General features: G+C 35.4%; 1 protein-coding gene across 14 annotated transcripts in view; it reads right to left on the minus strand.

Moving 5' to 3' along the window:
• Positions 1–16,289, minus strand: part of IFT81 (intraflagellar transport 81) — a 177,339-nt gene that overhangs the window by 53,977 nt on the left and 107,073 nt on the right. For 13 of the 14 annotated variants that reach the window (XR_014139809.1, XM_031031935.2, XM_081802266.1 and 10 more), the window contains 5 exons: positions 13,920–13,985; positions 13,501–13,611; positions 12,268–12,352; positions 6,021–6,184; positions 4,604–4,699 (listed from right to left, as the gene is read on the minus strand). Coding sequence is in view for 13 of the 14 variants with exons in the window: in XM_031031935.2 (XP_030887795.1) it covers positions 4,604–4,699; positions 6,021–6,184; positions 12,268–12,352; positions 13,501–13,611; positions 13,920–13,985 (522 nt within the window). In the remaining variant the exon portion in view is untranslated. The remainder of the gene's footprint in view (positions 1–4,603; positions 4,700–6,020; positions 6,185–12,267; positions 12,353–13,500; positions 13,612–13,919; positions 13,986–16,289) is intronic. The other variant, XM_081802267.1, reaches the window with a different exon arrangement.

Here is a 16,289-nt window from a genome sequence, read left to right on the forward strand (position 1 = left end):
AACTCATGACCCTGAGATCAAGGTGTGAGCTGAGACCAAGAGTCGGATGCTTATCTGACTGAACCACCCAGGTGTCCCAAGAGTAAATTTTTCTAATATATAAAGAAAAAAAGGCTAACAACTCTAGAGAAAAATGGGGATATAGACATGAAGGGACAATTCACAGAAAAAGAAATTAAGATGACTGTTACTCATGTGAGAAGATGCTCAACCTTGTTTATAATAAGATAAGTAAAAATTAAAACTATCACAGGATATGATTTCTCATCTACAAGGATGGTAACACTCTAAAAGTTCAACAACACACTCTATTGGGAGGCAGCAAGGAAACAGGTACTCTCCTACACTGCAGGTGGGAATATGAAATGCTGCAACCTCTATGGAGAGGAATTTGGCAATATCTAGCAAACTTACATATGCATTTACCCTTTGATGTAGCAATCTCACCTCTGGGACTATATCCTTAAGGTAATACTGGCAAAAATATGCAAAGACATAAACAAAAAGTTATCTACTGAAGCATGATTTGTAATAGCAAAAGAAAGGCAACAACCCAAATGTCCACCTGGTGATGGGCTGCATGAACTGTGGTATAACCACTCAACGGGGTACTATGTGACTGTGAACAGGAATAAGCATACCAACTAAGATGGCTATAATAAAAAAAAACAAATAATAACAAGTGTTGGTGAGGATGTGGAGAAATCAAAACCTTCATACACTGTTGGTGGGACTGGTTTGGAAACAGTGGCATTCCCTCAAAATGTTAAACACAGAATTATCAAACGAAATAGCAATTCCACTCCTAGGAATATACTCAAGAGAAATGAAAACGTATTTTCATACAAACACTCGTATAAGAAAGTTCATAGCAGCATTATTCATAACAGTCAAAAGTTAGAAATAACCCAAATGCCCATCAACTGATGAATGGATAAACAAAATATGATCTAGCCATACAATGGAATATTATTCAATAACAAAAAGAATAAAGTACTGACTCATGCTACAACATGAATGAACTTTAAAAGCTATGCTAAGTGAAAGAAGCTAGCCACAAAGGACCACATATTGTATGATTCCATTTGTATGAAGTGTCCATGATAGGCAATTCTATAGACAGTTTCGCTGCCTAGAGCTAAGGGTTGGGAAGGAAATGGGAAGTGACTGCTAATGGGTTAAGGGTTTCTTTTTGAGATGATAAAAATGTTCTAAAATTGATAGTAGTGATGGTTGCACAACTCTAAACATACTGAAAATCACTGAATTGTGCATTTTATATAGGTGAATTGTATGGTATATGAATTGTATCTCAATAAAGTTATAAAAAAAAAGGGGTTAAAGATTATTTTATTATTCACCAGCATATATCATTAAGAATTTAAAAAAGCAGGGTGCCTGGGTGGCTCAGTCAGTTAAGCGTCTGCCTTCAGCTCAGGTCATAATCCCAGGGTCCTAGGGTCGAGCCCCACATCAGGTTCCTTGCTCAGCAGGGAGCCTTGCTTCTCCCCTGCCTGCCGCTCCCCCCTGCTTGTGCTTGCTCTCTCCCTCTCCCTCTCTGTGTCAAATAAATAAAATCTTAAAAAAAAAAAAGAGGGGCGCCTGGGTGGCTCAGTCGTTAAGCGTCTGCCTTCGGCTCAGGTCATGATCCCAGGATCCTGGGATCGAGCCCCACATCCGGCTCCCTGCTCGGCAGGAAGCCTGCATCTCCCTCTCCCCCTGCTTGTGTTCCTGCTATCGCTCTCTCTCTCTCTGTCAAATAAATTAAAAAATCTTAAAAAAAAAAAAAAGAATCTTAAAAAGCATGGAAAATAAAGGTGTGTATTATATGCTCTTCCTTCTCTAAGAAGGAAGATATATGAATCTATGTATATATACTATTATTTTTAATGGAATAATAAAGTATACAAATTTTTAAAATTTACCTATGAGGGGGGCGCCTGGGTGGCTCAGTCGTTAAGCGTCTGCCTTCGGCTCAGGTCATGATCCCAGGATCCTGGGATGGAGTCCCACATCGGGCTCCCTGCTCTGCGGGAAGCCTGCTTCTCCCTCCCCCACTCCCCCTGCTTATGTTCCCTCTCTCGCTGTGTCTCTCTCTGTCAAATAAATAAATAAAATCTTTAAAAAAAAAAAAATAAAATTTACCTATGAGGGAAGGAACGATTGGGGTGGATAGCACCAGAGTAGATGCTAGAAACTTCTTTGAATATTTCTTGTTTTTTAGATTTGACTTGGAATCATGTAAATATTTTAAATAATTATAAAACAAATTATTCCCTAAAAAGTAATCCCTAGGGGTGCCTGGGTGGCTCAGTTGGTTAATTGGCCAACTCTGGATTTCAGCTCAGGTCATAATCTTGGGGGCCTGGGACAGAGCCCTGCGTTGGGCTCTGCACTCAGTAAGGAGTCTGCTTGAGGATTCTTTCTCTCCCTCTCCCTCTGCCCCTTCCCCTACTCAAGTGTATGCTCTCTCTCACTCTCAAATAAATAAATAAATAAATAGTAATCCCTAAAAATAAAAATAAACATATATACGTATCCAGTTTAATTTGTGGCATAACCATATAGAAGAACTATTCTAAGTGACTTTAAAACAGTAATTTGTCTATTCCTAGTGGGATATATCTTAAGGACAAAACAAACTGAAAAATAATTTTCAGCAGCAATCATATTTTTGGTGGTAGTATTATTACTTTTATTTTGAAACGGTTGTGTGTAAAGTGTGGATTAAAGCAAACAATGAATTAAATTATGTTAGTGTTACCGAGAACCATTATTTTCCATGTGGGATAAGGAGAAAGATGTGAGATTGATGCGAGAAGCCCAGTAGCCTTGAATCTGACCTGGAAGGGTAAGTATGAATTCATGGTGTATATTAGGAAGAGAGAAAGAAAAAAACTATTTCTTAGCTTTGGCCACTAAAAAGACCTAAAAATAATGATCATCCAGGAGCAATGAGAAGTCCTAATACCCAGATTGCAGTCTCTAAATATTATTTCCTACTGAAGCTAATCAGACTCATAGAAGAAAGTCTAATTCCAAGCCTAGGGTAGGAAATATAAAAGATGAGCACAGAAATATCTTAGTCATACCAGAAAGCAAGGACATTATCAAAGACAAACAGAATCTTAAAAAGGAATCAGAAGTTACTTGAAAAGCCTCCTACTAGCCAAAAATGGGACAATTGAGCATCATTAAGGAAAATGTTTTAAACTTACCAAATATAATTACATCAATGATTCATAATGACATTAAGTAAACAAGCAACTAAAGAATGAAAAAGTACCTTAATTGATGGAGAATGAAAATGAGTTGGAGGAAACCAATTCTTTTTGAAAACTGAAGAATCAAGCATGTAGCCTGCCTTTCCTACATGAACTATAGCTCAGTTTAATCAAATTGTTGATGAGAGGAGGTTTCTTTTATAGAGGCAATCCAGCTAATAAATGAAGAAGGAATCAACAGTATCAATAGGACACTGTTATAGATAAACAAGTTTTTTCAATAAATTAACTGCAAGAAAATTATTAAATAGATAAATAAGCGGCAAAGAGAATCTACAGATTAAAAGAGACTTAAACATATCAATCAAATGCAGTGTATGAATTCTGTAAGGATCCCAATTAAAACAAAGCAACTAAAAAAAAAAAAGAAAGAAAGAAAAAGAAAATCTAGGAAATGTGAACACTGACTGGATATTTGCCAATATCAAGGAATTATGACATTTTTCAGATACGGTATGCTGTTAAGTTTTTTTAAGCCTTTATTTTTTAGACATACATTCTGAAATATTTATTGATGAAATGATATAAAGTCTAAGATTTGCTTTAAAATAATCCAGTTAGGTCTGGGGGTTTAGTGAAACAAGAATGGCCATGACTGTTATAGCCTGGGACACATGAGCGTTTATTGGGCTATTTTCTCTACCTTTGTATATGTTAATTCTCCAGTATAAAAAGGTTTTTAAAAATTTTAGCAACTAAAAAAAATTTTAGCATCTATGAAAAATGCTTTGTTACGTAGCTCAATATTTTCTGAGGTTACAAAATGCTCATCACACTAAACTCCTCCTGACTGGGTTCTTTTCAGATAATCCATGGCTTTCATTTGAACCTTTTGTTTAGAAATACAGAACAACATTTATACCCTCATCATCTAATAGTTGTGGATAAAATGATAAATGCCTTAGCACTAAAATTTAACTTATTCTATACTTGCAAACTAACTTTAAACCTGAAAAGGTATATTGCCTTTAATTGATTAAAGATTATAAATATTTTGATTTTATACCACTTAAGGTAAGCTTTCATTTAAAAAATCAAGTTTCACACTCAACAGAAACACAAACAGCTCCTTTACCACAGTTGGCAGTCGGTAAGGAAACTAAGCATGATTAGGTGTATTGAATTTCAAACTTGAACATGCATCTTTTGTGCCTTTTCCACAAATTCTTTGTTATAATCCGGAGATTAGCAATAACAGAAGAATATTCTTTACCTCCTTCTTACTTTAAGACTATCCACAACACAGCCTGGGGTTTTTACAAAGATGTTCACCAATAAGATGAAAGATCTAAATATGAAGGCCAAAAGAGTGGTCTTACCTGTTGCCTATATAGTGAGAGTTTGCCTTCAACTGGCTCATTTCTCATCATTTTCTTTTCAATCAGCTGATTGATCTGTGTGTTTATTTCATTTATCTAAAACAGTATGAAAGTAAAGAAGGTTAAAACTCTTCCTATGATTATACAAACTAAGTGACATCTGGCCAAACCAAGCTCTGAATTTACTGTTCTTATCATCAGTGATTTCATGGGAGGAACAGGTTCATTAATGTTATAAGTGGGCTGTTACGGTTATTTTTAGAAACAATTTACATTTCATAGTTCATGATATATATTTACATATTTTGATGACTTATATAACCATCTATGTTTAAATTATACTAAAGTATTCTCTGTGAAATATTTGTACATTATTATCAGAAAGACAATTTCTACAAATCTGAAGTTACCCCTCACCTAGCTTGTGACTTTCAAGTCACTGCAAGTGATAAAGCAAATCCAGACTAACACTCTCCAGGGATTTAGTTCAAGGAATTCATGAACCCAACTGAGAGCTGACATGGATGACATCTAAAAACCCTTCCTGTTCTAATGATCTGTGATTTGATGATAGCTGCCATTTATCCTACCATTAATCCTTTACCAAATATAATAAAATAAAAGTGAATAAAGCCAATAGAAGCATACAGTCCCTCAAGTAATAAACAAAAATTACATGGCTTTCAGTATATCTATCCTTTGAAAAGACTAGAGTTCTCCTGTTAATTGTATGACATTAAATTTGAGCCAAATCTCACTTGGACATGTAATTTCTATAAGTAAATTAAAAGAATAAAGTGGTCAGAATTATGTACTTAATTATAGTGGCTATTAAGCACAAATTAAGCACATTAAAGGATTAGCAAATCAAAATCTCAATCGTCATAATATTTAATTGTTATTTTTTAAGAATACACATCTGATTCGTGCTTTATTTCTATGGTATAAAAATTTTATAACATAAAACCAGGTTTCAATAAGCATTACAAGAAAGTTTAGTAATTCCAAAGCAGGCATAAAAGGCTAATACAAATATTTTAGTTTTAAATATAAAATTGCTATAATATTATTTTTGGAAATAAAAATTAATGATACATAAAATATTTTAAAATTTACCATCTAAATGATTATATTACGAATACATAAACCTATGAGTCAATCATATGCATTAATTTACATATTCAAGCTACTTAGTTTCCTAATCAGTTGACTAAGTCTTTATAACATCATGTGGATTAAGTAACAGCATTACATGCTACAATTTCTCACAAAGAACCCCTCATAAAAGCTGTCAACTCAGCACAGGTTAACTTAAGAGTCAAGGGCAGGACACTATAGAAAGCAGTTCACATAATTTTCACAGGACTGGGGATGAGATAAAATTGGGAGCTATAAAAAGAAGATGATTGTCACTTACTTTAGATTCAAGCTCAAGAAGATCAGAATGGCCCATGGCAGGCTCTGAAACCACTTGTTGTAAAAAATGCAGTTCTTTTTTCTTGCTCTCTAATTCTTTAGGAAATTTTTCAGTTACCATATAAGAATTAAATTTTAACTCCTCCTCTAGCCTCTTCATTAAACCTTTAAAAATAAAATAAAATATTCAGCCCAAGAGAGTAGGTATAGTGATACTTTGTGCACTTTAAAATAGAAGACCTGAATAATAGGCATATCTATTGAAAGCAATCTCTATAATAAAAAATTGACCACTGAAATTTTTTTTCCAATTTTTAAAAAGTAATCTCTACACCCAACATGGAGCTCAAACTCACAACCCTAAGATCAAGAGTCACACAATCCTCTGACTAAGCCAGCCAGGAGCCCCGACCATTGAAATCTTTTGATGTTAATTAGAATGATAACAAAGGACAATTTACACAGAAGAACATTAATATAATTTTAGAAAACGTAATATTATGATCTTTCCAAATTGCTACCTAATTCTTTTTTATACTTCACAACATACAAAAATAACATCCGCAGAGCCAGTATCTTTCAGGTCTTTTTTGCCTTTAAGTATTTAAAGCAGTCCACAACACAAATGGCAACATAAATGAAATCTCACCCAGATTCTTTCTTCTATAAGGGCCATTTACCCTTCTTCTTTCACAATACTTCTGGTGCAATTTATATTTCTATTCTAATACTTCATAAATGTTAATACATTATACTTTGTCAGCTTCAAACCAATGAAAACATTACTAAAAGTACAAGTTAAAATGCAAAAAAAAAATAAATTATCTACATTCATAAACACTTTTGGCTTTCCATATTTGGTAGTTTTGATACTGTAAAGTATTAGCTTACAGTAAGTGGTAACTTAAATTATACTTTAAATACTTAATAAGTTTTCTTATTTTGGTAGAGCACACAAATATATACACACAGAGATTTTCAGTGAATAATGGTTTTGTTATAAATTCCCAGGCTAGAGAGCTTTAAAAAGTTTATTTCAGATCTTTCCATTACACATTTACAAATTCTGGCTTGACTCTTTAAAACACTGGATTTCCGGTTTAAGTAATCTACGTAGGTAGATTGCATAATAATTTGGCCCAAAGTCTTAACATTATTTTTAGTTCTGTTGTGCTAACCATATATTAACATGTAAAAATTTATTAATGGCAAAATCACAAGTTTTCCATCCATCCCTACAATTTCCCCCTGTTTTCAGGGACTGGGGAAAGGGAGAGAAGAGAAAGTGTTTAATGAATCAGACTATAATTAGGCAGTCATTCCTACATGGTTTCTGATTAAATCTACATCCTGGCATCTTTGGCTATTAGGTGACTAGTTTTTCCATCTTCAAGTTCTTAAACTACATGTAATCAGAGATGTAAAGAATCAAATCTAAAATGTTTTTAAAGATTTAAAAGTCTTAAATATTATTTTCCTTATTTAAAAGAAAGATTTGGGGCACCTGGGTGACTCAGTCAGTTGAGCATTTGACTCTTGATTTCGGCTCAGGTCATGATCAGGGTGGTGAGATCAAGCCTGTGGTCAGGATCCGCCCTCAGAGGGGAGTCTGCTTCTCTCCTTCTTCTCCCTCCCCCACCCCTCATGCTCTCCAGCGCTCTAATAAATAAATAAATCTTTAAAAAAATAAAAGAGAGATTCAAATTTTAGAAAATACAAATTCATGTACAGTGATAGAAAGCAGATCAGTGGTTGCCTGGGAATAGGTAGAGGGACAGAAAGGGGCAAAAAGGAGCTATTACAAAGGACACAAGAAAATGTTTGGGGGTGATGGGTATTATTTGTTATCTTGATTAAGGTTGATGGTTTCACCAGTCTGTACATTATGTCAAAACTTATCAAGTGTATACCTCAAATATGTGCTGTTTATTATATGTCCATTTTACCTCAATACAACTGTTAAAAAAATGTAAAAACAGGGTTTCTGTCACATTTTAAATTCTTCTCTTAAAAGTTCTAACTTAAGGGCGCCTGGGTGGCTCAGTAGGTTAAGCGACTGCCTTCGGCTCAGGTCATGATCCTAGAGTCCCGGGATCGAGTCCCGCATCGGGCTCCCTGCTCGGCAGGGAGTCTGCTTCTCCCTCTGACCCTCCTCCCTCTCATGCTCTCTGTCTCTCATTGTGTCTCTCGCAAATAAATAAAGTCTTAAAAAAAAAAAAAATTAAAAAAAAAAAGTTCTAACTTAAGACCTTGAAAGTAGTCATATGTTCTATGCAGCTTTTAAAAAATTATCTTTCAAAATCCTGGTGAAATTAAATAGAAGGTCACTAAGATCTCAGTAAACTTTTTGATTAAAAACCCTCTAGAAATGTCTTACTGGCCCTACTATAGTTTAGTGAGTAGCTTCTTTTATATAATAAATCTCATGAAAGTGTAGAGTATAAAGATGAATTAACTTCCATGAGTGTTTTATAATAAGGCTGTTACTCTGAAAAAATACAAAGCACATTCCTACACTAAAAATACTTATGTTATTTATGTAAATGGAAACTTTCCATAAGTCATTTTTTTGTTACTTAAAAAGTTTAGATAGATCTTGTTAAAGGAAATACCTGGATCAATTAAACATATTTCATCTACCCTTTTCCCAGGCTGCTGAATACAACCCTTAAGACTGTCTTCCAGAAAGATGTCAACAAAGCAAGAACTCCTTAACTTGCTGCTCCCCACCCCCAAAGAACATATATTGCACACATAATATCTTATTTTTATGTTTTCAGCCCTTTTTTTCTTACTTAACTCCCCTCCTATCTGAGGAAATGATCATTTTCTTCCTATCCAGGGATTTGGTCTCTACTCCTACCTCCTAACTACTTAACAGACTATTTACTGAAGGCCTGTTGTGTGTAATTTAGCATGCTAGGGCCTGGAAATAGAAAGACCAATTATGACTTGGTGACTAGTCTGGAGTTGAGTTGAGTCAGATTCAGATAATGCCAACAATTAACATATTGTGGTAATTGCTGCAGAACATTCAGTGCACAGCACACAGGAAAGGCTGCTATCACTTCTCACCTTCTCCTCATGGATCTTCAATCTCCATTTGTCTGACTGACTCTCTTCAGCACACAATCACCCTACACTACTACCCTCTCTCAGTCTAGGCACAGTACTGTCTTCCTCATTCATTTGTATACTCCCTCCCGCTCACACCTCCTTTTCAAAGACAAGCAGTCAGAAGAAGCCTACCCTTTTATCTCTCCTTCATCTACTATATTTATGTTGTTTCAGGTCACTGTGCCTTGGCATGGAATGTCTTCTACTCCTTCACCTTTCCGACTTGAACTTAACTCAGGTGCTACCTAGTCCAGGAAGCCATTTGACTCTGTGATAGGGTTTGGTGCTTTGCCTCTTTGTTCTCATAGAACCCTGTGCTGAGCTTCATCAGCAAATTGGTAAAGCTGCATGATCACTATTCATTGCCTGTCTTTCCTGTATTAGACTGTGAGAACCTAAACATCTTTTTTCTATTCCTAGCACCCAGCACAGTTCCTGACATGTAGCAGATGTTCAACAAATACTGAACTAATGCACTGTAGGTTTGAGATAATTATTTCTATTACTACTTAACAATGCAATTGATTTTATTATTTAGCAGCATCTACTAACATATTACTTATATTAATATTTTACACCAACATCTCAAGAGATGCATAAAACACAATTTTATTTGTGAATTTTATTACTAAGTGAATAATTATGTATTTCCTGGCCCAAACAACTTCTCTTTAGGCTAGAAAGCCAATGCAAAATAAAGACTATCAATTCAAATAAAAAATGAAATATTGCTAATGCTATAAATACCTCTGGATATTCTGTGTAGTTGTCAAAATTAAAACATAATAGCAAGAAATATTTAACCTAGTAAGATTGAGGACAACAAATATTACAGAAATACATTTTCAGGTGAATATTATAAATTGTATTAAACTGCACTGATCAACTACTTGTTTTTCTGCATACCAAATCTTTCAATTCTTTTTTTTTTTTTTAAAGATTTTATTTATTTATTTGACAGAGAGAGACACAGCGAGAGAGGGAACACAAGCAGGGGGAGTGGCAGAGGGAGAAGCAGGCTTCCCGCCGAGCAGGGAGCCCCATGCGGGGCTCGATCCCAGGACTCTGGGATGGAGCCCCATGCGGGGCTCGATCCCAGGACTCTGGGATCGTGACCTGAGCCGAAGGCAGACGCTTAACGACTGAGCCACCCAGGCGCCCCCAAATCTTTCAATTCTTATACACGCTACCTTCATTTCAAAAAATTCACTATTAATAGTAAGTTCTAGTACTTAGTAAGAGTAGGCCTACACAAATTACTTATTGATATTAATTCTTAAATGGCTATATTTAATGGGTTTCTTTTGAAGATTTATCTTACTTTTTTGCACTAAACTGTGAAGGAACCTACATCAAATCCAAAGAATATACACTAAAAAGATATAGATTATACTAAGGAGAAAAAAAAATCATAAAAAAGTATTTTCTTTGTCCTGAAAATTAACATTCTCCTAAAAAGTGAAAACTTAGTGAATGAAGAATGAAATGACCCCAACAACTAATGCCTGGCAACTTCCAAGTATTCCTTGAATGTGAATTTATAAGACTAAGAGGCATAAGAGAATCTATGGAAAGCCACTAATTAACATGTATTAACCATATGTTTTGTAGGTAACACTATACTGGTTTTTCAAATATTAATTAAATATATTATATTTCCTTGATTCTGAGATGCCATTGATTAAATAACAAATATCATGGTAAATGTACATATAAAATGTAAGATATATCCCAATGGCAAAAACAATTAAAATGGGAAATATGGGTCTAGAATTAAGGAAATACTGTATTATCTCTTTTAAGAGCTTTATTGAGATATAATTTACATGCCATAAAATTCACACATTTAAAGTGTATAATTCAATGGTTTTTAGTAAATTCACAGAGTTGCACAACCATCACCACAATTAATTTTAGAACATTTTTATTGGCTCTGAAAGAAGCTCTATACTAATTAGCAGTCCCTTCCTCCCCATACCACATACACACAAGCTGTCATCTCCTACAACCCCTCAGCTCTAGGCAATCACTAGTTTGATTTTCTCTCTCTAGATTTGCTTATTCTGGACATTTCATACAGATGGAATCGTATAATATGTGGTCTTTTGTGATTAGTTTCTTTCACTTAACATGTTTTTGAGGCTCATACATGTTGCAGTAGATATCAATACTTCATTCCTTTGCATTCCATTGTGTGGATATACCACATTTTGTTTATTCACTCATCAGCTTAGGGACATTTGGGCTTTTTTCACTTTTTAGCTATTATGAATAAGGCTGCTGTGAACATTTGTGTACAAATTTTTGTGCGGGCATAGGTTTTCAATTCCCTTGGGTAGATACCTAGGAATGAAACTAGGGTCATGGTAACTCTATGTTTAACCTTTTGAGGAACTGCCAGATATATTTTTCAAAGCAGTCACACCATTTTATATTCCCACCAGCAACATATGAGATTTCCATTTTCACCAACACATGTTATTGTCTGTCTTTTTTATTCTATGACTTATAGCTTAGAGTATAATATTTCATATAATACTACAGAAAGATGAATTAACCCTTGAGCAGCTAGATTTTTACACTGGAATATTTCTCCAGTACCAATGAGAGCTTTCCACTGCGCTTCCAGTGTACATGGTCTCCCTTCTGATGAGCAATAAAACTTTAAAAATGCCTGGGATGGGTTTGGTGGTGTAATCTGGAAATATCACAATTTATCTTCTAAGTAAAGCTCATGTGACAAAAGAGCCAGGATACCCATGTCATTAGCACAACCCAAGGGTCCAACATTTATTCCTTTTCTTTATAGCCCAGGCTTGATAACAATTATTCACATCTTCTCCACCTATCTTTTTCGTAACTTCCATCCTAAGTATTTTATATGCTCATACACCAGAGATCCTCCCTCCACGGTGGTTTTCACTCCCTGCACTCTCTGACCAAACAGTGAATGGGAATTATAAAACCCCAGGTAAAAACTCAAGGATGTCTTTAACAGGGCTCTCATCCATTAACTAGGAAATGACACTTTAAAATGCTTAGCTATCACTAGATGATAATTAATTCCCATGAGTTGATTGCTTTTACTAATATTCTCTGATCATCTGTATCATACAATAGTTTCCACTTACTTTCAGGCTTTGCATCTGCTGCTGCATGGCGCATACTTTTCAGCTGATTTTGTACTCTTTGCAGTCTCTGCACTGCATGAAATAGCTTTAAAATACAAATAGATCCATTATTTGCTTAGTCTATTGAAACCTACCACTCACATAGACAAGCAAAGAAAAATACAAGTTCCACATAATTCTTGCGATATAAAAAGAACAAATAATAAGAACTAAGAAAATTACTGTTGGGCCCAAAATGTAACTGGTTTTCTCAATACCTTTTCATGTAAAGCCTTTTTAAAAAAAGCTTTCAGAAAGTTTATTTTTAGTTATTGGTTGTACTTAGTAATCAAGGAAAAATACTTGGTAAAGAAATATACACACCAGGCTTTTCTTGTTATAACATGGTTTTCTTTTTTTTTTCCTTTTTTTATTTTTAAGTAATCTCTATACTCAATGTGCAGCTTGAACCCACCACCCCAAGATCAAAAGCTGCATGCTCCACCAACTGAGCCAGCCAGGTGCCCCTAATATGGTTTTCTTAATTCTAAGAAATATTAGCATTCTCACAAATGATGTCTTAGAATCAGACACTGATGCTAAGTAACCACTCAGGGCCCAAGCAATGCAGCTTACTGGTTCAGGGGAACTACCATGATGCCAAATCAAGTTCCAAAAGAGTCAAACATCTCATTGAGTAGGAAATGGAGCTGATTTGAAGTATATTTTTAATGTATAAGTCTCCTTAGTTTTAAGACAGATTTTTAATAAAAGTAATCCTTTTGAGCCAAATTGTTTTTTCTTTAAGGCAAAGTCTAAAAATGTGGAGTATGGGTGATTTTGAGCCTTTTCATGATTTGCTTATTTGCCACGGTAATAAATTCTAGTGGATACCGTGATCAGTAGTATAAATGGATATTCTCATAGCACCAGAATCTCAGGATACCCTTTAGAGATTCTACCAGTTTTATCAGCAGTTAATCTTAATGCTTAACATTACAATGAATGCCCCAACTCATGTTGGGTCAACATGAGTTAAGCATAGGCCAAAAGGTAGTATATAGATACATACCGGGTACAGAACCCAAAAAGTAGTATTATTGCTATTGGTGCCACAAAATCCTCTTAAGAGTATTCCATCATGTTAACAAAAGGCAACATGAACTACAATTGTAGAATTCTTTTTTCTTTATATTTGAATGATCAAATTTACTATTTCTTTCATCATGAGAATATAAACTTTTATGAGGATACCTGATTCTTTTGTTCCTGCTTCTGTTGTGCAAGAAATTCTTCTCTCTCTTTTTCAACTCGAAGTTGCCTTGCTATTTTAAGCATCCGTTGATGATTCTGAACTGTCTCCACCTACAGTAAGGGAATTAAGTAGTACATGTTACTGTCAAGTTAAAAGAAATTAGCATGTCACGTGACTCAGACATCCACTTATTTCTTTTTGGCAAACAGTACTCCCTAGAGATGACAGTAAAGTTCCATACTCCAGGTCCTTAAAAGTTCTGGGCTACTGCCTAGGGAGATTCCCTTTCTGTCAATGTCATTTGAGTCCATCCTCAGATGTACACCAATGCCTTGTTTAATCCTTATTTCTATTCCTAAATCTTTGCAAGTCCTTCGGACTTGGGGCCAAAGTCTTACAGTGCCAATTCTTGCCTTACCCTTTTCTTCAAACGTTCAACTCTCTTAATGAGCTGATCCTTTTCTTCCTCCATTGCACTGATATCCTAAAAAGGAGTCACAGAGACATTATAAGAAAAAGCATTCTTTGTAGATTTCAAATAAAGTTTTCATATGATTGTGCATCGACCGTCTTCACTACTTTTTTTTTTTTTTTAAGATTTTATTTATTTATTTGACAGAGAGAGACACAGCGAGAGAGGGAACACAAGCAGGGGGAGTGGGAGAGGGAGAAGGAGGCTTCCCGTGGAGCAGGGAGCCCGATGCGGGGCTCGAACCCAGGACCCTGGGATCATGACCTGAGCTGCAGGCAGATGCTTAACGACTGAGCCACCCAGGCGCCCCGACCGTCTTCACTACTTATAACCAGATCATTAAGGAACAAAGATCCTCTTTTGGATAAAGGGTATTTTTATTTCCCCTTAGGGTTCTTTATACAGGATAATTTATTTGGCAGCTTAGTGTTCATTCAGAAAAGCAACCAAAACAGGTTATAATATAGCAAGGTAAAGCTGCCAACCAGCACATTTGTGTTCTGATTCCAAATATGGGCACACGATTTTTCAAGTCTTCTATAATGGAAAGTGTACAGGCCTAAAACCATGAACAACAGCTGCTGACATCCCATCTGCTCTGTTAAATACCCAACTATATATTCTGCCAATTTTCCATCAAAATTATTTTTAAGGCTATGATGTTTTTTTAAAGATTTTATTTTTTATTTATTTGAGAGAGAGAGCACAAGAGGGGGTAGGGTCAGAGGGAGGAGCAGACTCCCTGCTGAGCAAGGGAGCCCGATGTGGGACTCCATCCCGGGACTCCGGGATCATGACCTGAGCCGAAGGCAGTCGCCCAACCAACTGAACCACCCAGGCGCCCGAGGCTATGATGTTTTTAAGACATAAATTTCTGTCTGGTTTTGTCAATTAACCAATTCCCTTCCTAAAAATATAGACTTCAAAAATAAACCACCTTCCTTTGAACCAGCTCCATAATATTTTCTAGTGAAAACAAACAAAAAATCCTTCCTAAACTTAAAAAACTAATAGCCTATCACAGTAATACTAAAGAGAAAAATATACATAGTAGTTAGCACTGATAGGATCTGAGGAACCAGGCATTCTTACTCACTACTGGTGGCATTGGACTAAGGAACAATATCAAAAGTCTTAAACATATATACCATCTAGGGATACCTGGGTGGCTCAGTCAGTTAAGCGTCTGCCTTCAGCTCAGGTCATGATCCCAGGGTCCTGGGATCGAGTCCCGCATCGGGCTCCCTGCTCTGCGGGGAGCCTGCTTCTCCCTCTGCCTCTGCCTCTCTCTCTCTCTCATGAATAAATAAAATCTTAAAAAAAAAAAAAAACATATATACCATCTAGCCTGGTAACTCCACGTCTGGGAATTTGTCCTAATAAAATATGCATGGAAGGTCAAAGACTTCTCTATGAGGAGTCTCGCAGATGCTAGTCATATCTAAAATTTGTAAATTACCAAATGCCTGAGAATTATTAAATAAACTATGGCACAATACAATGAAAGTCATGAAAAATTATGCAGAAGAACGTTTAATGACAGAAAAACTCATGATATGACATTACCTGAAAGAAGCAGATTACAACACTTATATTATAGTACAATACAAAGAAAAAGATTTAAATATATTCACTAAAATGTCAATAGTACTTATCTCTACAGTGTGGGATTATGAGTGAATTATTTTCTATTCTTGCTTGTCATATTTTCTAAAAAGAGTATGTTCAAGAATAATGAAAATAAAATGACAGACTCTCAGTCATTTTATCATTTCAGTTTATTCACATGACATAACGGAGGAATAGTGGATGAATGTCCATCACTGTTCCTTCATACTGTAAGTATCCTATTTATGGGTCTTTCGCCCCCACTAAATGTAAGCTCATCTTTCATTCCTAATACACTCAACAAACTCTCATTGAGAACCTACATGTGCGGGGCATTGTGATAGACACTGGGGATACAGTGATGAACAAGATAGACAGACATGGCCCTTGCCCTCAAAGGGAATAAAGATAATTGGGAAAACAGACATTAAAGTAACTATAAGTGTGATGAGTATTATAAAACAAAAAGAATTGGGGTAACTAATCCATCTAGGGAATCAGGGAAGGCCTCCCTGAGCAAGCAACTTCTACTGTTTCCTAATTAAGAAGATAAAGATGGCATGGATAACTCAGGAATTCTAAAAATACAAAATTCACGAAAGTGGAATTAGCACGTGTTTAGGGAAAGAAGTTATATGCCTGGTGAAAAGGTTAAATTGTTTTTAGAGACCATGAAGTAACATGTGTCAAAAGTCCCCCAAATTTTCA

Source organism: Leptonychotes weddellii, chromosome 13 (genome assembly GCF_054177405.1).
Source record: "Leptonychotes weddellii isolate Sample4059 chromosome 13, ASM5417740v2, whole genome shotgun sequence".
Taxonomy (NCBI): Eukaryota; Metazoa; Chordata; class Mammalia; order Carnivora; family Phocidae; genus Leptonychotes; species Leptonychotes weddellii.